This window comes from Macaca fascicularis, chromosome 11, assembly GCF_037993035.2.
Source record: "Macaca fascicularis isolate 582-1 chromosome 11, T2T-MFA8v1.1".
Taxonomy (NCBI): domain Eukaryota; kingdom Metazoa; phylum Chordata; class Mammalia; order Primates; family Cercopithecidae; genus Macaca; species Macaca fascicularis.
This window is the reverse complement of record NC_088385.1, coordinates 1,841,992-1,869,063: the sequence shown is the minus strand read 5'-3', so window position 1 is coordinate 1,869,063 and position 27,072 is coordinate 1,841,992. Positions and strand designations below refer to the sequence as shown.

At 40.1% G+C, this 27,072-nt stretch overlaps 1 protein-coding gene across 20 annotated transcripts in view; it reads right to left on the bottom strand.

The window, feature by feature from the left end:
• The window catches only part of ERC1 (ELKS/RAB6-interacting/CAST family member 1), a 503,040-nt gene that overhangs the window by 438,571 nt on the left and 37,397 nt on the right, over positions 1-27,072 (bottom strand). For all 20 annotated transcript variants that reach the window (XR_012419854.1, XR_012419846.1, XR_012419850.1 and 17 more), the window contains exon 2: positions 12,804-13,220. Coding sequence is in view for 11 of the 20 variants with exons in the window: in XM_045366369.3 (XP_045222304.2) it covers positions 12,804-13,220 (417 nt within the window). In the remaining 9 variants the exon portion in view is untranslated. The remainder of the gene's footprint in view (positions 1-12,803; positions 13,221-27,072) is intronic.

Genomic DNA, 27,072 nt, shown 5'->3' with positions numbered 1-27,072 from the left:
TTACCTCTCTGGCCTCATCTCTTATACTCCTCTCTCCTCATCCATTTGGCTCCAGCCAGACTCACCTCTTTGCTTTTCCTCAACATGTCAGTCACCCTCTTGACTTAAGGCCTTTGCACTCACTGCTCCCTTTGACAGGCTCTCTCCTTCCCTTAACTGTTGAAGTCTGTTCAAAAGTCAAAGTCTCGGCTGGGCACAGTGGTGCACACCTGTAATCCCAGCACTTTGGGAGGCTGACGCGGGTGGATCATGAGGTCAGGAGTTCGAGATCAGCCTGGCCAACACGGTAAAACCTTATCTCTACTAAAAATACAAAAAAAATTAGCTGGGCCTGGTGGTGCACACCTGTAATCCCAGCTACTGGGGAGGCTGAGGCAGGAGAATGGCTTGAACCCAGGAGGTGGAGGTTGTAGTGAGCCAAGATGGTGCCACTGCAGTCCAGCCTCGGTGACAGAGCAAGACTGTCTAAAAAAAAAAAAGTCAAAGTCTCAAGCAGGCTCATTCTTTTTACTCCATTTTTAATTACGATTTGACTCTAATATACACTCCCAATCTCCCTAACCAAGATCTACTTTTTTCTTGGTATTTGTAACTGTTTATTAGCATATTCCTTTTTTATATTTACTGTTTGTCTCTCCTATCCCAGGGATTTTTCTTTTTTATTCTCTGATGTATATGAGCACCCAGAACAATACATAGTGCAATGATAGTACTCAAGTATTTGTCAAATGAAGAAAATAATTTTTAAGTAACTGTATAATATGTAAAAAGTGTTATAATGAAAATATCCACAATACTATAAAAGCGTAATCAGGAGATCCTGACGTAGTCTTGGGATCTTGTAAAGTTTCCTAAGGAACACCTGAGAGCTGGAGGATGAACAGGAGTTAGAGTGGGCAAAGTACAACCATAAAAAGGGAGGGGAAGATGATCTCACAGGTATGTTTTCGGCGAACCAAAATGCAGAGAATGACACGCGGGAGTTAAGAATCTGAAATTGCCCTGCACACTGCCCACACACCACTGCCCACACACCACTGCCCACACACCACTGGAAAGCCTTTGTGAACTCCAAGGTGTTCAAACACCCACACCGAAGCCCGCCGGTCCACACTGAAGCCCGCCGGTCCACACCGAAGCCCGCCGGTCCACCCTGAAGGCCGCCGGTCCACACCGAAGCCCGCCGGTCCACACCGAAGCCCGCTGGTCCACACCTGCTGTCTCTTCCTCCTCCTCTCCCTCTCCCATTCACTTTTTATTTTAATTAATTTTAAAATATTTCAGACATACAAGATCCCTTTACCTCATAAAAGCAGCCTAATCTGGCTTCTTTCTCTACCCCTCCATTGAAACAACTCATCAAGACCACCAACAAATTCTACGTTACCAACTCGAATGAACACATTTCTGTCCTCATCTTCCTGGAACTCTCAGAAGCACTCAAAGCAACCGCCCAACCGCTCCTAGACACTTTTCTCTTGACTATTATGACATCACACTCTCCTGTTTTTAGTTCTTTCTCTCCAATTACACTTTCTCTGTTTCCTTCACAGGTTCATCCTTCTAAATTAGACCTCCAGGTCTAAATTAGACCAGTGACCAGGTGATCAGTTCTAACCTTTTTCTCTTTTCCATCTAAACTCTCTAATCTACTACATGGTTTAAAATACAATAGAAATGCTGATGAATTTCTAGGCCTGCCCTCTGCTCTGATTTCAGGACTCATACATCCAACTGCCCACTTGGCATCTCTAGTTAGATGTCTGATAGGCAACTCACACTTATTTTATCAAAAAAAAATTCTTGATTTCCTCTTCAATCTCACCCATCATCTGGTGACTCTGATGAGAGACGAGTCTTCTCTGTCTCTTTAAATGGCACTGCCATTCCAGTGGCTCAAGCCAAACACCAGAGCTCTCCTTTTCCTCCTCCTGATCTTCACGTCCCACAACCAAGTCAACAGCAGGTCCTAATTGTTCTAGTGCGAAAGTATTTCTTGAGTCTAACCATTTCACCCCATTTCCAGTCTAGCTTGCAACAGCCTCTAGTTAGCTTTTTTCCAGCTCCTTTGTCTATTTTCAAGAGAGCACCAGGGTGATCTTGATAATACATCCACAAATCATGGCAGTAATCTGTTTTAAATCTTTCAATAAATTTACCATTATACTTCTCACTTTGACCATCATGTGAGACTGGCCCTCCTGTCGTAAACTATTATAAAATTAAACAAGATGCATGAAATAACTGTTTTCAGACCCTGGATAACAAGCAGTACAGGACTATGATCCTTGAGAGAAAATGAACAAGGTGATGGCCCAGATATGTCTAGTATGTGACGTAGGGAGGGGAAGCTCAAACGAAGAACAGTAGTCTTGCAAAGCTCCCAAGACAGTTGAATGAGTAAGGTTCCCATTAATCTGTGAAAATCTGCAAAGCAAAACACCAGAGGTCTGGGCACCATGGCTCATGCCTGTAATCCTAGCACTTTGGGAGGCCAAGGTGGGCAGATCACTTGAGGTCAGGAGTTCAAGACCAGCCTGGCAAACAGGCAAAACCCTGTCTCTACCAAAAATACAAAAGTGAGCTGAGCACAGTGGTGGGCACCTGCAATCCCGGCTACTCGGGAGGCTGAGGAGGGATAATTGCTTGAACCTGCGGGGCAGAGGCTGCAGTGAGCCGAGATCCTGACACTGCACTCCAGCCCGGGCAACAGAGTGAGACTCTGTTTCAAAAAAAAAAAAAAATTAAAAACAAAACAGAGAAGGATGCTCACCAGAAAAGCTGCAGTGTCCCACCTGACAAAGGTCCCCTTGAGTCTTTGGCCAAACACTAAGGCGTGCATGGACAGGGCAAGCCTCCACAAGGTAAAATCAAGAGCTACTGGGGAAAGAGCAACTATCAGAGAGCCATGAGTTGAGCGACTGCCTGAACTCTCATAGGGCTGGGAAAAATTCAAGTTCCAAATAGTGGGAAGAACAGCAGAGGCATTTAGTAGAGACACTAAAAGGTCAAGCCTTAGGAGTAGCGCTAATGTAGCCTAGAGAAAAGGCTATTCTAAACCAGCCCTAACAGAGTTTAAAAGCAAGTCTTGAAAGGATCAAGTTAATCCCCAAGTAAATTAACTCTTGCTAGACAAAACAACTCTTCATTAAGGAAGATACCAAAATCCAGATACTCATTCATCTTGTGTCCATAATGTCCATCATACAACACATTCTATACACACAAAGCAGGCAAAAGGGCCTATAACCAGGAATCCAGTCACTCCCCGGAAATCAACACGGATGTTACAGAGATGACGGAATCCAGTCACTCCCCTGAAACCAACACGGATGGTACAGAGATGACGGAATCCAGTCACTCCCCTGAAACCAACACGGATGGTACAGAGATGACGGAATCCAGTCACTCCCCTGAAATCAACACGGATGGTACAGAGACGACGGAATCCAGTCACTCCCCTGAAACCAACACGGATGGTAAAGAGATGACGGAATCGAGTCACTCCCCTGAAACCAACACGGATGGTACAGAGATGACGGAATCGAGTCACTCCACTGAAACAAACACGGATGTTACAAGATGACGGAATCAAGTCACTCCCCTGAAACCAACACGGATGGTACAGAGATGACGGAATCCAGTCACTCCACTGAAACAAACACGGATGGTACAGAGATGACGGAATCCAGTCACTCCCCTGAAACCAACACGGATGGTAAAGAGATGACGGAATCGAGTCACTCCCCTGAAACCAACACGGATGGTACAGAGATGACGGAATCGAGTCACTCCACTGAAACAAACACGGATGTTACAGAGATGACGGAAGCAAGTCACTCTCCTGAAACCAACACGGATGGTACAGAGATGACGGAATCCAGTCACTCCCCTGAAACCAACACGGATGTTACAAGATGACGGAATCCAGTCACTCTCCTGAAACAAACACGGATGGTACAGAGATGACGGAATCGAGTCACTCCACTGAAACAAACACGGATGTTACAAGATGACGGAATCAAGTCACTCCACTGAAACAAACACGGATGTTACAGAGATGACGGAATCAAGTCACTCCACTGAAACAAACACGGATGTTACAGAGATGACGGAATCAAGTCACTCCACTGAAATCAACACGGATGGTACAGAGATGACGGAAGCAAGTCACTCTCCTGAAACCAACACGGATGGTACAGAGATGACGGAATCCAGTCACTCCCCTGAAATCAACACGGATGTTACAGAGATGACGGAAGCAAGTCACTCTCCTGAAACCAACACGGATGGTACAGAGATGACGGAATCGAGTCACTCCCCTGAAACCAACACGGATGGTACAGAGATGACGGAATCGAGTCACTCCCCTGAAACAAACACGGATGTTACAGAGATGACGGAATCAAGTCACTCTCCTGAAACCAACACGGATGTTACAGAGATGACGGAAGCAAGTCACTCCCCTGAAACCAACACGGATGTTACAAGATGACGGAATCAAGTCACTCCCCTGAAATCAACACGGATGGTACAGAGATGACGGAATCCAGTCACTCCACTGAAACAAACACGGATGTTACAAGATGACGGAATCAAGTCACTCCACTGAAATCAACACGGATGGTACAGAGATGACGGAATCAAGTCACTCCACTGAAACAAACACGGATGTTACAGAGATGACGGAATCAAGTCACTCCCCTGAAATCAACACGGATGGTACAGAGATGACGGAATCAAGTCACTCCCCTGAAACCAACACGGATGGTACAGAGATGACGGAATCAAGTCACTCCCCTGAAATCAACACGGATGTTACAGAGATGACGGAAGCAAGTCACTCCACTGAAACAAACACGGATGGTACAGAGATGACGGAATCAAGTCACTCCACTGAAACAAACACGGATGTTACAGAGATGACGGAATCAAGTCACTCCCCTGAAACCAACACGGATGGTACAGAGATGACGGAATCGAGTCACTCCCCTGAAACCAACACGGATGGTACAGAGATGACGGAATCGAGTCACTCCCCTGAAACCAACACGGATGGTACAGAGATGACGGAATCGAGTCACTCCCCTGAAACCAACACGGATGTTACAGAGATGACGGAATTGTCATTCCAGCTAATAAGCCAAGAAATGCTCGAACTGCATGACAGAAAAAAGGAGGAATTAAGGTCAACTCTGTAGTTAACAGATTTGAAGCATCTTTTTGAAACACAGACAAAACAAAGCCGTAATTCTTAGGGATGATACCTGGGAATATTAATTTAACATATGACACAATATAACAATACCATAATATTAAGGAGTAGATGTGATAAATACAGTAAAAAGCAAAGGCATGATAACTACAAAATCCAGAATACCGGTCACTTTTAGAGGAGACGGAGAGTTCTGACCGGGCTGTTTCACCTACGGGACTTTTGGGTGGATGTGGAAGTTCTGTTGCTAGGTGGTGGTTATGAGGGTGCTTACTTTATAATTTACACTTATCGATACGCCTGTTTTCTTCTATTTTCTACATGTATTCTATATTGTATCCAAAAATAGTTTTTAAAATCTCTTAAAATTATTTGTGTTCTTCCATCCCAACACCTAACACATTAATTAGTTTAAGCCATAATAATCTCTGGCCTACCTTAAAACGACAAACTCATCGGCCTCCTCCCAGTTTACAGTTTGTCCACGTTGAATCTGTTCTGCACACTACAAGGTGATCGATTGGGCACACAGTAGACATTTAATAGTATTTGTTCAATCAATGAGTGTCAAACTTTAAACTGAGTAAAAATAAAATGAACTCTGCTAACTGTAAACAATCTTCATCTATTAACAAAATTTTATAACTTCACAACAGTTGTATTTGGTATTTCTATATCTACTTGAAAATATTAAAACTGCATTTTTAAAAAATAACACACAATTTCCATTTTCAACTTATTTCATCTGATTTCTCCTTGTTAGCATTACCTAATTCCAAATGGGTAACTCCAAACCGATTCACTTTAAGGTGAAACTGTTGTCATTTCGTTTTTACACCCCAGGAAGCACACACGCAACACAGAACAAGAAGCCCTGACTGGGTGTGTGGCTCCTGCCTGTCATCCAAACACTCTGGGAAGCCAAGGCAGGCAGATCACTCGAGCTCAGGAGTTCGAGACCAGCCTGGGCAACATGGTGAAACCCCGTCTCTACGAAACATACGTAAATTTAGCTGGGTGTGGTGGTGCTCACGTGCAGTCCCAGCTACTTGCGGGGGCTGAGGCAGGACTGCTTGAGCCTGGGAGGCGGAGGCTACAGTGAGCCAAGATCACGCCACTGCACTCTAGGTGACAAAGTCAGACCCTGTCTCAAAAAAAAAAAAAAATCCTTCCCTGCATACAATAAAGACTTGGGGTGTATTTTAAACCATTCATTAGGCATAAAGCTTTTCTACAAAGACATTTTAAAACTCATTGCTCAAAACAAAATCCCATTCGGAAGGCTGCACCTTCCAGGTCACTATGAACACATCTTCCAGTCAGTGAGCTGATAAGCTCCCCCTTCCCACCAAGCACATCAAGCCCATGCCTTCTGCACTGTCAATAAAGAGAGAAGACTGGAAATAGAAGTACTATTCAAAGGAGTGTAAGAAGTAGAATACGCTATTTGGTCACTTTATTTCACTCCTTTTGGGCTGAACATTTTCATTCGAAAAAATTAGAGGTAGAATTATCTGAATCTTGTTATACTCTGTCTTTTTTTGTCTTAGTCCATTTAATGTTGCTATAATATACTTTCAACTGTGGTAGACAATAGGAAATATGTTTTCTCTCATTAATTAACTAAAGAATAATGACTAATTTATAGTTAGAAAATAAACAAGTTAGAAACACATTTTGGTTTTTTATTTTTTGGTGCAGTGGCATGATCTCAGCTCACTGCAACCTCCGCCTCCCAGGTTCAAGCGATTCTCCTGCCTCAGCCTCCCGAGTAGCTAGGACCACAGGCATGCACCACCACACCTGGCTAAATTTTGTATTTTTAGTAAAGACGGCGTTTCAGCATGTTGGCCAGGCTGATCTTGAACTCCTGACCTCAAGTGATCTGCCTGCCTCAACCTCCCAAAGTCCTGGGATTACAGGCATGAGCCATCACACCTGAGAAACAAAATGTACTAATTCTCCTTTTCCCTAGTTGTTTCTTTGTAAAAGTAAGTCAACTTTTACTTGCACACCTGAGAGAAAGCAGTATATGTGACTAAAAAGTAAAACTTATGTCTGAAAATTTTTTTTCAAGTTTCAAATCTTAGCCCTCAGCACCCCTGGTTCAAGGGTAGAAGCTCCACGTTGTTCGTGAAGTACCTTCACAGATTCAATCCTCCACACAAGTTCTGAATTTATCATACTCACAACACAGTGGAGACAGAAATAAAAAAGAAGGCAGGGTAAATGGAAAGAACTGTCATCACTTTTCCGTATGTTAACTTGCCCAGTGTCACGCACCATTTTACCTGAACCCATTACCATCTCTGGTAAATAGCACTGTGCTGAGAAAATGTCACCTTGTCAAAATGGAAATGAAGGACAAATGATGTAATTTAAAAAGGAGAGGAAGGGCCAGGCACGGTGGCCTAGCATTTGGGAAGCCAACACCAGCAGATCACTTGCGGTCAGGAGTTCAAGACCAGCCTGGCCACACAGTGAAACCCCATTTCTACTAAAAATACAAAATTAGCCAGGCGTGCAGTCACATGTCTGTAATCCCAACTTCTTGGGAGGCTGAGGCAGGAGAATCACTTGAACCCAGGAGGGGCACGTTGTAGTGAGCCGAGATCGCACCACTGCACTACAGTCTAGGTGGTAAGAGTGAGATTCCATTGCAAAAAAAAAAAGGAGAGGAGGAATAACTTAAATAAATAAGGTATGCAATTGTTGTCATTTTCCAAAATTGCTACAAATGAAAAACTAAGAATTTATTTTTCTTTTCTGGATGGGTGTGGTGGCTCATGCCTGTTGTCCCACCACTTTGGGAGACCAAGCCGGGAGGATCACTTGAGGTCAGGAGTTTGAGACCAGCCTGGCCAACATGGTGAAATCTCAACTCTACTAAAAATGCAAAAATTAGCCGGGCATGGTGGCAGGCACCTGTAGTTCCAGCTACTCAGGAGGCTGAGGCAGAAGAATTGCTTGAACCCAGGAGGCGGAGGTCGCAGTGAGCCAAGATCGCACCACTGCACTCCAGCCTGGGCGACAGAGCCAGACTCCGTCTCCAAAACAAAAAAAAATTTCTTTTTAAATTCCTATTCGTTTTCTAGTTTTTCTGTGTGTGTGTGTGTGTGTGTGTGTGTGTGTATATATATATAAAGTATATCTTTATAGAAAAATATATAATACATATTTATATATCTTAAATATAATTTTTATTGTAAATAAAAAATTTTATCTTTGTACATATTTATTATAAATATATGTAAACATATGTTTCTTTTCTCCAGTCTCCTCTGCTTATACCTTCTAACTGCCAGTAATACAGACAAGCAGTCCTCAGATATGCTAGTTAGATTCAGAATTCCCTAGCCTAGAACATATTCAAATATTAGCACTTTTAACCTCAAAGATTTTTGCAAACCTAACATGATAGCAGTTGTACTAACACGGTATGTTGATTAAAATAGAGACAAAAAACTAGTAGGCTGCAATAATGTTTTAAAACAAAGTTGTATTTAATAATCACAATAGCATCTACCAGCATTAAATAAGTAGGAGCACATACTGAAATATATTTAGTTGGCCTATAGACAATGTTTGGTATGCATATGGATTGAAGACCCAAAATATCCACAGAGGATACCATAGCAGGTACCCTCTGCTAGCGAACTGTAAACCAAAGTTGGGGCCTCAAATGTTGGTGTATTAACAGAATCACCTGTCAAGCCCCCCGCACTGACCAAGTCTTGCCTGTAATTCAGCATTTGTCCAATAGATGTCCCCACTCTTCTATCAATCAAATGAAAGGAGCTACAGCAAAATACAAAATCTAAGAATAAATAGTCACACAAAAATGTGATTTGAGTATAAACAGAAAATACAATGCTTAATTGAAATCTTTTTATCTTTCGGCTTTTTGGAGGGAGAATTATTTACCTCCTAGCTACAAAATCATGTTCATAAAGAAAATGTAAAACGAATTACAAATGCCATTTTAATGCTATCTTATTTCATCAAATCTAAGATGCCACTGATTATAAGACACACCACTGTTTAAGTGCTGAAAAGAAATAGTGGAAATGCCTCCAAATAAATCATGACACAAAACTTTATCATTTAGGGGTTTTCTGTCGGTTGGTTTGTTTCTGAGGCAGAGCGTTGCCCAGGCTGGAGTGCAATGGTGCAATCCTGGCTCCCTGCAACCTCCGCCTCCTGGGTTGAAGCTGATTCTTATGTGTCAGCCTCCCACAGAGCTGGGACTACAGGTGTGCACCACCACACTCTGTAAAATTTTTGTATTTTTAGTAGAGACAGGGTTTTGCCATATTGCCCAGGCTGGTCTTGAACTCCTGGCCTCAGGCAATCCACCCGCCTTGGCCTCCCAAAGTGCTGGAATTATAGGCATGAGCCACTGCACCCGCCCTAGAATTTTTACTTAATACTGATTGCAAGAGTTAGTTTTTTTAAACTTATTTAACCAGAGTTTAATCACATATCACCATAAACTGTTTTCATAACTGTTCCCATACCCAGTAATTTTGTTTCAATGCTGATTTACAGAATATTTATGCAGAAACACTGAACAACAAAGTTAACGTGGAAAATACCAACAATGCTCACACCTCAGCTGAAATGATGACAAAATGAATGGACACGATTATGTTTGTGAATACACAGGCAAATAAATATACTAGGACTGCTGCTTTGCTGATAGAGAGACTGTTAACATGACACCCAGTGTTAACACTTAACTCAATTTCATTGTTAAAACAGGGAAAGCTGTGACCTTTAGAACTGATTAAAGCTCACACCTATAATCCCAGCACTTTGGGAGGCCGAGGTGGGGGGATCACAAGGTCAAGAGTTCCGAGACCAGCATGACCAACATGGCGAAACCTCGTCTCTACTAAAAATACAAAAATTAGCCAGGCATGGTGGTAGGTGCTTGTAATCCCAGCTACTCGGGAGGCTGAGGCAAGAGAATCACTTGAACCCAGGAGGCGGAGGTTGCAGTGAGCCAAGATTGTGCCACTGCACTCCAGCCTGGGTGACAGAGCAAGACTCCGTCTCAGAAAAAAAAAAAGAATTGATTAAATGCCAGTTTTTTTTAAAAGATGGACAATAATTCAATAACTAATGAAATTTTTGGATATCCTAACATTGCCAGCCCATAATTCTCTGTGCTTCTTGATATGCTAGTGATATTCTGTATATCTCCAGCAATCATTTCAAGTCCCCATTCCCCTAACCTAGATCACAGCAGTTAAATTCCTTACTATACTCCCTTGCTCACTCTTCTCTCCTTCCTCCTTTATTCTCAGCACAACCAGAGTAAATCTTAAAAGCTAAATCAGATTGTGTCACTCCCTTGATTCAACAGTGGAATGGTTTTCTCTCCCATTTTGAGTAAGATTGTTGCATTATCCGCAAGGATCATAAAGGCAGGTACTTTTTCTCAAAGACGGCATGGATTTGTTTGCTGCTATATCCTTAGTGCTGTGCACATGGTTGGTGTCCAATAAATATGTGACGAGTGAATCTGACTCTGGCTACCTCTCCAATTTCGCATCTCATTAAGTCTTCCCCTTATACAGTATATTCTGGCCCTCCGGCCTCCCTCCTGTTTCCTCAAAATTCCTTCCTGTGAGGTCTTTAAAACTGTTCATGCTTCTTCATGAAATGATTTTACTTGGCAAAGCTGGCTTCTTCTCTTCAGATCTCCACTGAAAGGGCACCTCCTAAAGGACACTTACCCTGTTATAAAATCCCCTTCCCAATTAGCACTCCACTCAGAAAGTCTTACTGAACAGTGCTGATGCACAGTATTCCATCCTTGTAAAAGAAAAAAAGAAACAGAAATAATGAAGGAATGTATAAATAATAAAAATGGGGCTGGGTGCAGTAGCTTATGACTGTAATCCCAGCACTCTGGGAGGCAGAGGCAGGTGGATCACCTGAGGTCAGGAGTTCGAGACCAGCCTGCCCAACATGGTGAAACCCTGTCTCTACTAAAAATACAAAAATTAGCTTGTGCACACCTGTTGTCCCAGCTACTCGGGAAGCTGAGGCAGGAGAACAGTTTGAACCCAGGAGCCAAGATCGCACCACTGCACTCCAGCCTGGGACAGAGCAAAACTCTGTCTCTAATAATAATAACAATAACAATAATAATAATGGGCCAGGCATGGGCATATTGCCTGTAATCTCAGCACTTTCAGAAGCCAAAGAGGGAGGACTGCTTGAGGCCAGGAGTTCAAGACCAGCCTAGGCAACATAGGGAGACTCTATCTCTACAAAATATTTTTTTTAATTTAAAAATTAACAATGCATGGTGGCATGCACCTGTAGACCTATCTACTAGGGAGGCTAAGGCAGAGGGCTCACCTAAGCCCAGGATATCAAGGCTGCAGTGAGCCATGATCATGCCACTGCACTCCAGCCTGAGTGACAGAGTGAGACCCTGTCTCTAAAAATAAAAATAAAAATTTAAAATTAAAAAAAATGACTGGGAGCATATACATAACAAAAATTAATAATTATTACTAAGTAACAATACCTTGGGTTATAAGTTTTTGTTCATCTATTTCCTAATTTTACTACAATGGATTTCCAGTGTATTAACATTATGTTTTTAAAACACAATGATGTTCTACTTCAAAAATAAAAATGCCCTCACTGTAAATACAGATTTCAGACTTTTTACAAAAGAAAAATTATAGAACAACCTACAAATTTAGAAGTATTTTTTTAAATTATTATTTTGCTGCTTTGGGAATATGTCATTTTTTAAACCTCCTCCCTCACATTTCATTTAAAAAGGAATTATTCATACTTATACTAACAGAGATTGGGGATTTATTTTCCCCTGTCCAAAAGTGAAAAATATCTGAAATCCAACCATATATAGAAAAGTTATTATGGCTATTAATTTTTTAATTCAATATAAGATGATTTCTTCCTTTATGCCTCCTGAAAATGATACATTATTTAGAAAAGTAAAAAATTATCAGTAGTCACCGAGGTAGGTTAAAAATAAGTAACACTGTGTCTCTACATCACTCTCTCCAGCTATGCCTCCATGGCAGCCAACGATTTTTATCACATATCTTTTACAGCAAGGCAACAGTTTCCATGGAAACCACAGGGCAAATATCCATTACTGCTGCCAAGGACTTTTATGAGCACACATAAGCTGAGATAACCGCTTACTCTCTTTTATTAATATTTTTAAATGGTTAGCTACTCTAGATTCTGGTTTTGTTGTGTTTGTTGTCTCTATGAACAGATCTAGAGATGAGTGAAAAATCAAGTAATTTTTGTACCCCTTTAGCAACAAATGAACTCTCAAAATCAGGGGAGCAAGAGAGAAAAGACCCAGAAAGTCACTGAGCCAGCATACATGCCTGACAATGTCATCCCATTTGCCCTTACAACAGGGCAAATCACAACAGAAATCAGTGACGCACTTAAATACAAAAGATGAAATTCTCTTCCACTAGCACAGCAAAGCACATAGATTTATTGGGGCCAAGATGCTGATTAATCAGGGAAAAAAAAAAGATAATCAATAAATCATAAAACTAAAAAAGTAGCCACATACCTCTCTCAACATATTGTTCTCTTTCTCCTTCTGCTCCAAAAGGCTTTCTAGGTGATGAACGTGCATCTCTGCCTCTGCCAGTCGTCTTGTTCTCTCATGGTCTTCCTCGGTAGCCTTGGCAGAAAGTCCTTTGCTCTGCAACATTTCCAGAAGCTTCTTAATGGATTCATCCCGAGCGTTTAGGGTCTGCTTTTGAGTCTCTATACGCAGCTCCATTTCCTCCAATGTCTTTCGAAGAAGAAATAGCTCTTTGGCCTGCCGCTCATGCTCAGCATGAAGCCTCTGAAAGTTCTCCTCTGTCAGCTCTGCTACACAAGGTTCGCCAGTCCTACTGCTACTATCTTGCTGAAACAGCTGATTCAGGTCCCTCTGGATCCGTAATTCATCCTGGAGAGCCTGGATCGTCATCTGCATGTGCTAGAACCAAGACAAAAAGAAAACCCCAAATCAGCTTTCCTCCTCAAGTAGCAAATCAGAGCAGCCTGCAGGAATCAAAAATAGCTACAAGAAATCTGCATCTAGCAAATTAGGATTCACCTTATTCTGTTTCACAGGTCCTTAAAAAATAATTGAGATAATATGGAAAATGTCAGTAATTTAACTTCAGTTTATTCCCGACAGGAAGCGAAATAAGTATGGCACTCCTCACTTTGCATAAACTATAATAAAGACACTGTTCAAAATTAATAGAAGGTAACACAGAAACTAAAGTTGAGGGAATATGGGAAATGGGAAATCTACAGGAATATGAATACATTCATTCAAAAAATTTCATCAAAACAGCCGGGCGTGGTGGCTCATGCCTGTAATTCCAGCACACTGTGAGGCCGAGGCGGGCGAATCAGCTGAGGTCAGGAGTTTCAAGACCAGCCCGACCAACATGATGAAACCCTGTCTCTACTAAAATACAAAAGTTAGCCGGGCGTGGTGGCATACGCCTGTAATCCCAGCTACTCGAGAGGCCGAGACAGGAGAATTCCTTGAACCTGAGAGGTGGCGGTTACAGTGAGCCAAGATCGCACCATTGCACTCCAGCCCAGGAAACAAGAGTGAAACTCTGTCTTTAAAAAAAAAATTTTTTTTTTTCATTAAAAAATACAAAGGATGGCCAGGCGCAAGGGCTCACACCTGTAATCCCAGCACTTTGGGAGGCCAAGGCAGGTGGATCACCAGGCCTGACCAAGACCAGCCTGGCCAGCATGATAAAACCCCATCTCTACTAAAAATACAAAAATTGGCCAGGTACGGTAGCTCACGCCTATAATCCTAGCAGTTTGGGAGGCTGAGTCGGGCACATCACAAGGTCCGAAGTTCAAGACCAGCCTGGCCAACATGGTGAAACCCTGTCTCTACTAAAAATATAAAAATTAGCCAGGTGTGGTGGCACAAATCTGTAATCCCAGCTACTCGGGAGGCTGAGGCAGGAGAATTGCTTGAACTGGGAGGTGGAGTTTGCAGTGAGCCAAGATCACACCACTGCACTCCAGTCTGGGTCACAGAGCAAGCTCCGTGTCAAACAAACAAACAAACAAACAAAACCAAAGGACAGCGAAACATAAAATGACTTTTAAGTATTATAAACATTAAATAATAAATATTAACATTTAACAAGTAATCTGTATATGCCAGATTGTGCCACACATTTTTTATGTTATTTCATCTTGACACACGGACTTTTTTTTAATTTTATTGTAGTAAAAATCCTTAACATGACATCTACTCTCCTAACAACTTTGAAGTGTACAATACATTATTGCTGACTACAGGTACAATGTTGTACATCAAATCTCGAGAGCTTATTCATCTTAACCAAAAGTTTATATTCCTGTTGATTAGTAACTCTCCATTTCCCCCACCCCAGCAACTACCATTACACTCTTTGATTCTGTGAATTTGACTATTTTAGATACCCAACACATGTACTATTATTTAATTTTATAGACGAGGGCACGAGGTTAGAGAGGTTTAAGCACTTGTCCAAGATGACAGAGTAAGTGATAGAGCTGGCATTCAAAGCAATCCTTGCAGCCCACTAAATCTAGAACCAAGAAAAAAAGAAAACTCCAAATCAGCTTTCCTCCTCTAGTAGCAAAAACAGAGCAGATTGCAGAAATCAAAACTAGTAATACCTAAAGATAATAATATAGCAAAGTTTTTTTAATTAGAATATGCAAAGCTTTTTATACAGGAGATGATAACAACATGGATGACTAATTAAATAAAGGTATTAATGCAGATAAACTACTAAAAATGTTTGAGAGGGCATATCTTTAGCTTGTGTCCCTAAAGAAGGTATATGAACCTTTAATCTGAATGGATACGTAAAGTCCAGTACATTATACAATGAATTCCAAAAGGCTATTACATCAAAAATCTTATTTTTAGGAATAAAGAAGCAACAATAAAAGATCATTCCCTGATTCAAGGTCTAGCAGTGTACCACACTGGGAAGAACACTAAACTGTGATGAGAAAACAAGAGTTTTAGTTCTGGCTCTCACACTGACTAGTTACGACATTCAGACATGTCACCATCTTTCTGGGTTTCAGATTCCTCACACTTTAAATGAGGGTATAAATATCTGCATTATCCATTCAAAAAAATCTCTTTTTTTTTTTTGGAAACAAGGTGCCTGCAGTATTAGTTTGTTTTCACGCTGCTGATAAAGACATACCCAAAACTGGAAACAAAAAGAAGTTTAATTGGACTCACAGTTCCACATGGCTGAGGAAGCCTCAGAATCATGGTGGGAGGCAAAAGGCACTTCTTACATGGCGGTAGCAAGAGAAAATAAGGAACAAGCAAAAGCGTAACCCCCTGATAAACCCATCAGATCTCAAGAGACTCATTCACTATCATGAGAATAGCACGGCCCCCATGATTCAGTTACCTCCTCCTATGTCCCTCCCACAACATGTGGAAATTCTGAGAGATACAATTCCAGGTGAGATTTGAATGGAGACACGGCCAAACCATATCACCTGCCAACGTCTTTCAGCCTTAAAAAGGAAAGAAATTCTTACACATGCTACAACGTGGATGAACCTTAAAGACATTGTGCTAAGTGAAATAAGCCAATCACAAAAAGACCAACACTGTATGTATCCATTTACATGAGGTATCTAGAGCAGTCGAATTGATAAAAAGGAAATAGAAGTGTGGTTGCCAGGATGCAGGAGGGGGACAGAATGAGGAGTTATTGTTTAATGGGTATAGAGTTTCAGTTCATCAGGACGAGAAGAGTTCTGAAGACAGATGGGACATACTGAATGCCACCAAACCGTACACTTCAAAACGGTTAAGACGGTAAATTGTATATGTATTTTACCATAATAAAAAATTGGTTGGAGAGAAGATATTTGTCATAAAATTTCACTCATGGATATTTTAGGTTAGTTCTCATTTTTCACTATTGTAAGAGGCACCTTCACATATGCATCTTTACACATAAATCCACATTTTTCTTGGGAATTCTCAAAGATGGAATTGCTGGATCGCAAAGTGTGCACGATTGTAATTCAGACACATATTACAGATCATTTCTACGTGTATCTTCGTGTATCTACTTAAGTGTGCACAATTGTAATTCTGACACATACTACAAATCATTTCTACGTGTATCTTCGTGTATCTACTTTTGGGACTCCTCCCTTCTCGTTCTTTGCCGATTTTGTTATTGAATATTTTTTCCTAATCCATTTTAAGAGCTCTTCGTATTAGGAAAATAATCTTTCACCTGCTGTGTATGTTACAAATATTTTTCCAAGTGTGCCATTTTTCTTTTAACATTGTTTATGATGACTTTTAATAGATATCTTCTTTTTTAATACAAAGACAATGACATTTTCCTTTATCATTTCCAGTTTGGGTATTATGCTTTTAGCAAGTAGTGAACTTTCAATTATGGTAGTCTTTAAACACTTGAAAAGCACTGCTATTTCTTTCGTAGAATAAACTCACCAAAAAAAAAAAAAAAAATCAGGAGTTTAAATTCATGAATATAAATTTAAAAATGCATTTCACTACCAGCATCATCTTTTAATGATTAACAGTTGCTGGAGTTCAAAAGACCCTCAATAAAAAGATGTATCAAAATGCTAACTCTCTGAAAGCCTAGTTTCTTTCCCTTGGAAGTCAACAAAATATCCCGACACTCCTGAGTGAATAGATCCCAAAGGGAAATACCAGAAGTTACATTCAACAGGGAAGCTGATTTCTAGGTATGACTGTTCCTCCTTTTTTGAACATTCATCATCCATTCATTCAGGTTAGGAGAAATATACACTGGCTATAGCTAATAGTTTCACATACGCTTTGGCACATTTGGCTAAATGTAGCATGGCAATTACTATTTCGGTAAAGAAAGAAAACGTTTAACTACTAGTGTGTCTGGTTCTTCAGCTCTGCTCGCACCCATTTTACTAGAGTATAAAAATACAACAATGCTGAGTGGTAGCCTAGAAGTCTATACAGCAGTTTTCTCCACTAAAATATAAACCAACATTTCCTCTTTTGGCTACAATCAGGCTAGCTTTATTTTATAAAAATTCCTGCCAACTCCTTTGGAAGAAGAAGAAGGAAAAAAGCAGACTACAAGCAAGGCTACTCTTTCTCCAGCGTATTCACACAGAAGATAAAATGGGCATATTCACACATCACAGCCATCTATAATGATCAACCAAAAACAGATACATTGAGTTTAGGAAAGATCTAGCTGTAAGATAATACTAGAATGTCTGTTTGGGAAGTCTGGTCCCGACACACTGCAAAATGATCTCACACTCCAAATTTTACAGCAACACCCACTAGTCCACTTCTCACTCTTACACTCAGCTTGATTTTGAAATGCTGGGAAAGTATTTGCCTAAAATTTACTCCAGGGACTGTACTATTATCACACCAAGCTATATCTCAATGAAATGGCAGGATATTGTGAACAACAATAATGAAAATTCTTAACTCTCTTGACAGGGCCTATGGCTTTTATTACAACAATAATATATCTGCAAAAAACAATGACAGATCACAACTACTATTCATATATTTTAGATAAATATCAGAAGCTCTTCTGAGGCAGAACTTCCAACAAATAAACTCACTAGTTTCTTAGAACAAGAGTACACTTTGATCCCGTTTATTCTCATTCCTAAAATAACAGAACTATGTAGTCTAGAGACATTTTTAGAGAAAAAAAAATGTGGATGCGTGAAATGGTCATGATTACAAGCAAAACATATCACAGAGAACTCAGTACACTGTTTATCAAGAAGATCAGAGTCAGAGAAAACACCAGCACTCTACCCTTTTATAAATGTTAAATTAAGAACATTTTTTTCTGAAACATATAAATCCATGTATTAAATAAACTTTATTACTGTAACATGCAAAAGAGTTTTAAATAATTCTTAAGTCAACCAAGTCAAGCTTCCCATTTAGTTAGGCTATCTGATGTCCTCATCTGTGCTGCCCAGGGCTGTATGCTTATCCACAGAATAGCACTTATCAGACTGATCTGCAACTTAATTCTTGGTATTTATCACCAATGAACTTTCTAGGACTTAGGACTGTCGTCTTCTTACCCTGGGCACAGCACAGTACTTGACTACTATAAGTCCTCAATAAATTTTTGATGAAAAACTGACAAAAGTTAAATGTTGAGAAATTATGTTGAAAGTAAATGGCTACTGTATATTAGCTGCATTTCAAGTATCTGGGAAGTTATACCACCTATTCCTTAAAAAAATAATGCAGTGAATTACTCTTATTCTAAAAAAATCACCACACCTGTAATCCCAGCACTTTGGGAGGCCGAGGCAGGTGGATCACAAGGTCAGGAGTTCAAGATCAGCCTGACCACCATGGTGAAACCCCGTTTCTACCAAAAATACAAGAATTAGCCAGGCATGGTGGTGCACACCTGTAATCCCAGCTACTCAGGTGGCTGAGGCAGGAGAATCGCTAACACCTGGGAGGCAGAGGCTGCAGTGAGCTGAGATCCTGCCACTGCACTCCAGCCTGGGCAACAGAGAGAGACTCCATCTCCAAAAAAAAAAAAAAAAGAAAAGAAAAAGAAAAAAAAAACAGTTCAACATCAACCAATACAAATAATTCTTAAATCCAAGCTGGCCAAAATACAAACCACAGTCCTAATAAATATGTTAATTATATGCTCTAGGTTTATTCAATATTTGACCTGAAGCAAAAAGAAGCATTTTCAGATAATTAACAGTCAACAAAGATCTTTCATAGTTACAGTACTATACAAAGCACAGCAAAAGTACAGGATAAAGTTCTTACCCAAAAATAAAGCTCACAAATGGGTAAAACCTAAGAGTTATAACCTATTACAAATTTTAAATTAACAACAATAGTCAAGAAAGACAAAAGGAACACAGATAAAGCACTTATTTTACATGCAACATATTCAAATGAAGCTTAGAACCTATAAGATCACTATGAACTAAACTCATAAAACTTTAATATATCTCTATGAAAACAAAGTACAGTCGACCCTTGTACCACACAGGTTTGAACTTTAAGGGTCTGCTGACACATGGATTTTCTTCTGCCTCCGTCATCCCTGGGACAGCAATATCAACCCCTTTTCTTCTTCCTCTTCCTCAGCCTACTCAACACACAAATGATAAGGATGAAGATCTTCGTGATGGTCTACTTCTACTTAATGAATAGTAAATGTATTTTCTCTTGCTTGTGATTTTTTTCTTTTCCCCCTGAGACGGCGTCTCGCTCTGTCACCCAGGCTAGAGTGTAATGGCACGATCTCGGCTCACTACAACCTCCGCCTCCCAGGTTCAAACAATTCTCCTGCCTCTGCCTCCCGAGTAGCTGGGATTACAGATGCCTGCCACCACGCCCGGCTAATGTTTGTATTTTTAGTAGAGATGGGGTTTCACCATATTGGCCAGGATGGTCTTAATCTCTTGACCATGTGATCTGCCTGTCTTGGCCTCCCAAAGAGCTGGAATTACAGGCATGAGGCACCACACCCAGACAATTTTCTTAATAACATTTTCTTTTCTCTAGCTTGCTTTACTGTAAGAATGCAGTATATACATAAAATACATGTTAACATATAACATACAAAATATGTGTTAATCAACTATGTCATCAGTTAGGCCCTGGTCAACAGTAGGCTATTAACAGTTAAATCTGGGGGGAGTCAAAACTTATATACAGATATAACCCCCCACTTTGTATAAACGTCAACTGAATTCTAGTTTCCATCATTTTAAAACAAACATTTTAAAAGAAGAAATTAATTTAACAAGTCTGAACCACAGAGAATGAGACAGGGGAAGAGCCTCCAAGGTAATTTACTCCTCCTTATTGTTAGTTCAGTATTCTTTGAGTTAATGACAGAGATTTATTTTCTGTACAGCAAAGCACACTGAAAGCCCTCAAATATTAAACCAAATCAAAGTTTTCAGACTAATCTAAACACAAGCAGGAGACTCACCAAAATGCAAAAAAGACCCACACTAGAACTCGAATGGGTGGATTAAATTGTTTAACATTCTCACCCATTATCTGGAGCTTAGTAACCAAAGTCATTCTCCTCTAAAAATAATGTCAGAGTCAAGAAAATGAACAAGCAATTCCACTAGAATTCTAACAACTACTCTCTGCCTCTGAATCCAGGAAAAATAAGATAATCTATCTTTCTGCTCCGCGAATGCTGTACATAAATCTAAGTAGCAAGATAATTGCTGGGGAACATCAAAATTTGGACAACAGTTTTATTTCAGCAATAGACATAATCCATCTTTATGCCACCACAACCCAGAACAGAAGTTAAAGAATAAATGAAAATGTGGTCGGGTGCCGTGGCTCATGCCTGTAATCCCAGCATTTGGGGAGGCCGAAGTGGGTGGATCACTTGGGGTGGGGGAGTTTGAGACCAGTCTGACCAACATGGTGAAACCTCATCTCTAAAACTACAAAACATAGCTGGACACGGTGGCAGGTGCCTATAATCCCAACAATTTGGGAGGCTGAGGCAGGAAAATCACTTGCACCCTGGAGTTGAAGGATGCCAAGATCATGACACTGCACTCCAGCCTGGGTGAAAAAAAAAAAAAAGAACAAATGAAAACGCTATGAAAATGGGGAAGTCCTACTGTCATAAATGCATTCTACATACACCACATAATGACGTTTCAGTCAACGAGAGACTGCATGTATCATAGTGGTCCCAGAACATTACAACGAAGCTAAAAAAATTCCTATCACAGGCCAGGAACGGTGGCTCACACCTGTAATCCCAGCACTTTGAGAGGCAGAGGCGGGTGGATCACAAGGTCAAGAGATCAAGACCATCCTGGCCAACATGGTGAAAGCCCGTCTCTACTAAAAATGCAAAAATTAGCTGGGTGTAGTGGTGTGCACCTGTAATCCCAGCTACTCAGGAGGCTAAGGCAGGAGAATCGCTTACCCTGGAGGCGGACGTTGCAGTGAGCGGATATCATGCCACTGCACTCCAGCCTAGCGACACAGCAAGACTCCGTCTCGTGTCGGGGGGGGGTGGGAAATTCCTATCACGTCACACCCATCATACTGTTGTAACACATACATTACCCATGTGTTTGCAATAATGTAAACCTACTGCATTGCCGGTCATATAAAAGTGTGGTACATACAATTATATACAGTACTTAATACTTGATAATGATAATAAATGACTATGTTACGGGTTTTTGTTGTTAGCTGTTTTTATTTCCAAGTCCTTTCTGTTTTGAGACAGTCTCTCACTCTGTCGCCCAGGCTGGAATGCAGTAGTGTGATCTCAGCTCACTGCAACCTTCTCCTTCAGAGTTCACGTCATTCTCGTGTCTCAGCCTCCCAACTGGCTGGGATTACAGGTGTACACCACCATCCCCTATTTTTTGTATTTTTAGTAGAGATGGGGTTTCGCCATGCTGGCCAGGCTGGTCGCAAACTCCTGACCTCAGGTTATCTGCCCACTTCGGTGCTGCGTTCAGGTATAAGCCACATCATCTCTCAGACAGTAGCATTTTATTGTTCTTATATTTTATGTATATTTTCCTCACACTGCTGAAAAAAATTTTTTTTTTTTTTGAGACGCAGTCTTGCTCTGTCACCAGGCTGGAGTGCAGTGGTGTGATCTCGCCTCACTGCAACCTCTGCCTTCCAGGTTCAAGCAATTCTCCTGCCTCAGCCTCCCACGTAGCTGGGACTACAGGCACGCAGCCACCATGCCTAGCTAATTTTTGTATTTTTAGTACAGACGGGGTTTCACCATATTGGCCAGGATGATCTCGACCTCTTGACCTCATAATCCACCCACCTTGGCCTCCCAAAGTGCTGGGATTACAGGCATGAGCCGCCGCGCCCGGCCTGAACATTTATTTTTAAAGTATTTATTGGCTGGACACAGAGGCTCACACCTGTAATCTCAGCACTTTGGGAGGTTGAGGCACGCGGATCATGTGAGGTCAGGAGTTAGAGACCAGCGTAGCCAACATGGTAAAATCCCATCTCTACTAAAAATACAAAAACTAGCTGGGCATGGCGGTGTATGCCTGTAGTCCCAGCTACTAGGGAAGCTGAGGCACAAGAACTGCTTGAATCCAGAAAGCAGAGGTGGCAGTGAGCCGAGATTGCACCACTGCACTCCAGCCTGGGTGACAGAGTGAGATTCTGTCTCAAAAACAAAAGTAAAAATTAAAAACAAAAACAAAAACAAACAAACAAAAAAAACCACAGAAAGGACCTGGAAATAAAAACACCTGACAACAAAAATGATAAAACTTGCATAGAGAAGACCATAAATTCTTGGAAGCAAAACACCGCGGCATAAACACAAACATTTGTACAAAAACCCTTAATATTCTCCATGACAATCATCAAATAAGATGTGTCTGAGACTCTTTTGCATATGTGTTTGTAAAGACATTAAGTAGATAGAAGAGCTCAAGAAAATTAATGAGGAAAATTTCTGAGAAATTAATGCAGAGAAAGGCAATCAATGTAGGTTTGCCTAACAAGATTACTTCATGTTTCCATATTTAAAAGGAAAATAAATTTGCTTTTCCTTCATAAATTTTCCTTCATATTTAAAAGGAAAATAAATTTGTTTTTCTGGTTATCTGCCAATTCTATCACACAAACCCCAATAAATACGTTTGTTACCATTAATTCCAGACAGACATTTAATTTCTGCATCCATACTGCAGAGCTTTCACACCAAGTTATATTTGCAATTCTAATGCTTAGGTCTATGATCACAAAAGCTTTCACATCACTTCAGCTGACTGTATACTTTTTTTTTGTTTGTTTTCTTTGAGTCAGAATCTCTCTCTGCTGCCCAGGCTGGAGTGTAGTGGTGCAATCTCGGCTCATTGCACCTCTGCCTCCCAGGTTCAAGCGATTCTCCTGCCTCAGCCTCCTGAGTAGCTGGGATAACAGGTGCCCACCAAGCCCAGCTAGTTTTTGTATTTTTAGTAGAGACGGGGTTTTCTCCATGTTGGCCAGGCTGGTCTCAAACTCCTGACCTCAGGTGATCTGCCAGCCTCGGCCTCCCAAAGTGCTGGGATTACAGGTATGAACCACCATGACCAGCTTCAGACTTTATACTTTAAGGGGAAGATATTTGGATGGCTATGTTAGGAAGTACTAATGATAAAATTTTAAATTCACAAATTAGACTTCAAAATTTTTAATTTCTGCTTATCAAAAGAGACCATTATATCATATGGAAAGAGTGATGAGGAAAAATTTTAAAAGGAAAGAGACCACTATAAAAATAAAATTGGCATGCCACATATAACTGTTAAAGGACTTGTATCCTTGTATCCAGAATATATAAACTACTTCTACAACTCAAAAAAAAAATTTAAGTGGTTTTTAGATACTTCAAAAAGAAAAATACATTCCTGGGGAAGATGAACATTCTCCTAAGGACAATAAGCAATTGAACTAACTAAACAATAAGTAAATGAAAAAGTGACTAGCATCTTTAGTAACTGGGGAAATGCAAATCAAAACCATAGTAAGATACCACTTAGTAAGATACTACACGCCCACTAGAATGGCTAAAATTTAGACAACCAACAATACTAAATGTTAGCAAGAATGGGAAGCAGTCACAACCAACACTGAAAATTGGTCTGGTAGTTTCTCATAAAGGTAAGTATGCACCTACCCTAGGACCCAGGAATTCCACCCTTAGGTATTACCCCAAGAGAAATGAAAACATGTACCAATAAACACAACCATATAAAAATGTTTACAGGCCAGGCGCGGTGGCTGAAGCCTGTAATCCCAGCACTTTGGGAGGCCGAGACAGGCAGATCATGAGGTCAGGAGATCGAGACCATCCTGGCTAACACGGTAAAACCCCGTCTCTACTAAAAAATACAAAAAAACTAGCCGGGCGAGGTGGCGGGCGCCTGTAGTCCCAGCTACTCGGGAGGCTGAGGCAGGAGAACGGCATGAACCCAGGAGGCGGAGCTTGCAGTGAGCTGAGATCTGGCCACTGCACTCCAGCCTGGGCGACAGAGCGAGACTCCGTCTCAAAAAAAAAAAAAAAAAAAAAAATGTTTACAGTGGTTTTATCCATAAAAATCAAAAACTGGAAACAACACAAATGTCCATCAACAGAAGACTGGATAAACTGATGGTACCACATTTATACAAGGGAGTATTATATAAAAGGATAACTAGGGATACATGCAACAATATGGATAAATGTAAAAAAACATGCGGAGCAAAAAAGCCAGACACAACAGGGTACAGACTGTATGATTCCATTTAAATGAAGTTCTAGAACATGTAAAATTAAAGTGAAAGGAATCAGAACACTACCTGTGCTGGGCGGCAGGGATGATACTAACTGGGAAGAGATGCGAGGGAACTTTGTGGGATGATGGAAATGTTCTGTATCTTGAGAGAATTGTGGATTACACGGGTGTTGGCATTTGTCAAAACTCATGGAAACAAGATACTTAAGGTGTGTGCATTTCACTGTATGGAAACTATATCTCAACCAAAATATGTTTTGAAAAGAAGTAAAAGGTGTAAGGTTTAAAAAGGGAAAATAAATAAATATTCAAGAGAATCTCTTAACAAGTAGAAATGACTTGGATTAGAAGAAAGAAGAGTAGACCAGGCGCAGTGGCTCACACTTTGAGAAGCCGAGGAGGAAGGACTGCTTGAGCCCAGGAGTTCAAGACCAGCCTGGGCAGCACAGATACTGTCTCTACAAAAAAATTTTAAAAATTAGCCGGGCACAGTGGCATGCATCTACAGTCCCAGATACTCAGGACGTTCCCCTGAGCCCAGGAGTCTGAGGCTGCAGTGAACCATGATCATGCCACTATACTCTAGCCTGCGCGACAGAGTATATATTTACATAGAGAGAGTATATATTTTTTGAGACCCTGTCTCAAAAAAAAAAAAAAAAAGAAAGAAAAAGAAAAAAAGAAGGGATGATAATTTTAATAATTTTAAAGAACTCTTCCAGTTCTAACATGCTTTGTAGCACATTCTTATTGCCTAACTCAATGTAACCTTACATTCTTAACATAAAACAGAAGGTTTAAAAGCAGAGGTTTGAGGTTATAAAGTCACATTCAAACATACAACAAAGTAAGAAAACCGCCACCAATAATTTGCCTTATTTGCTTCAGAGCTCTCTCTCTCACTATTATTTAAAAATTCACATAAATGATGTTATTTGCACAGTTATCTCGGCAACTTCCTTTTGTTACTTAACATAATAAGCTTGAGATTAATCCACATGGATACATGTAATTCTACTTCATTCATTTTATGAACTATATAATGTGGGTCCACAATTCTTTATCCAAAAATCTAAACTCCAAAAAGCTCTTAAGTTTTCTCATAACTTATTTTTAAAGTGTAATTAACCCAAACAGTATGAAGGCATTTAAAATCTATTTATCCCACTTAATATGAATATTCATAAATTTTGCTACAGAAAAAAAATTGTATGTTTGATTATGAGGTGTTTTCCAAATCCCAATGGGAGTGTTATACAATAAATGGTATACATACTGAATTACCCTTAATGTTTAAAAATTTCTAATTTCCAAACTGTATCTGCTCTAAGTATTCTGGAGAAAAGGATTGTTTACTTGAATTCCACTACACGAATAATATCAATTTATCCATTCACTTACTGAGGAACAGGTAAGCATTTTTGTACGTATTCACTATTATAATAAATACACCACCTCCATCTATCTAGATCCTATCTAGATTACTATTATAATAAATTACACCTCCATTTATCTAGATCCTTGAGCACATGGGTAAAAGTTTCTCTCAAGAAGACACAGAAATAGAACCGCTAGGTAGCACAGTGTGCCTCCAACTTTACCAGTCATTTAAACTTGCTACTTTTCCATTTTACATACAGCTAAGTACATCATGCAGATGATAAAAGGAGTCAGATATCCAGCCTGGAATGTTTCTATCTAAGGAACTTTTATATCATCATATAGCACTAACTTTTGGTATAAATGATCAAATTTCTATTTCATATAAAAAAAGAAAACCACAAATGATTGTGCATTCAAGTCCCTCAATAAGGAATAAAGGCAAAGCGTGTTCAAAGAAAGGTGTGAATTACAAAGATGCCTTAGCAGAACCCTCACTTCATTCTGAGACAGGAGAAATATTTTTAAAATTATACGTATGGAATATTAAATAAATCTACCTCTCAATATAAGACCTTATGTTTCTCCATTTAAACAAAGAACCATTCGCCAAAAAAGAAATAACCCTTCGTGTCCTAATGTGCTACTTACTGTCATTCTCAAGACAGTTTAGCTTACTTAAGAAGGTATACATAAAGATGCCATCTTCACACTCTACGTATGCAGAGACTGTGCGATGCTCCAATGAGAACACAGCGTAAGAAGGTGAAAGTTCCCTGTTGTAAAAAAAATTAGTCTAATTGGATCATTCTCAGACAAAAGAACCAAACTGATAAGCAATCAGGCATAAGAGGAGAAATCAATAAATTCACCATGCTGGTATATTTTGAGGTTTTGTTCACTCAAAAAACAAAATTATTAATAAAATCAGAGCTTCAAGGGTATGAAATGGAAACAATTTTCATTTTCTTCAAGGGCTTTTAACATCATTTTACTGTTAGAGGGATAAAAATTATTCCCACAAAAAAACATGCTAAGCATTAGTAAAGAATCAGGTATCCCTGTGTGACTACTATATTTTTAATTCCTAAATTGAAAAGTAATTATTT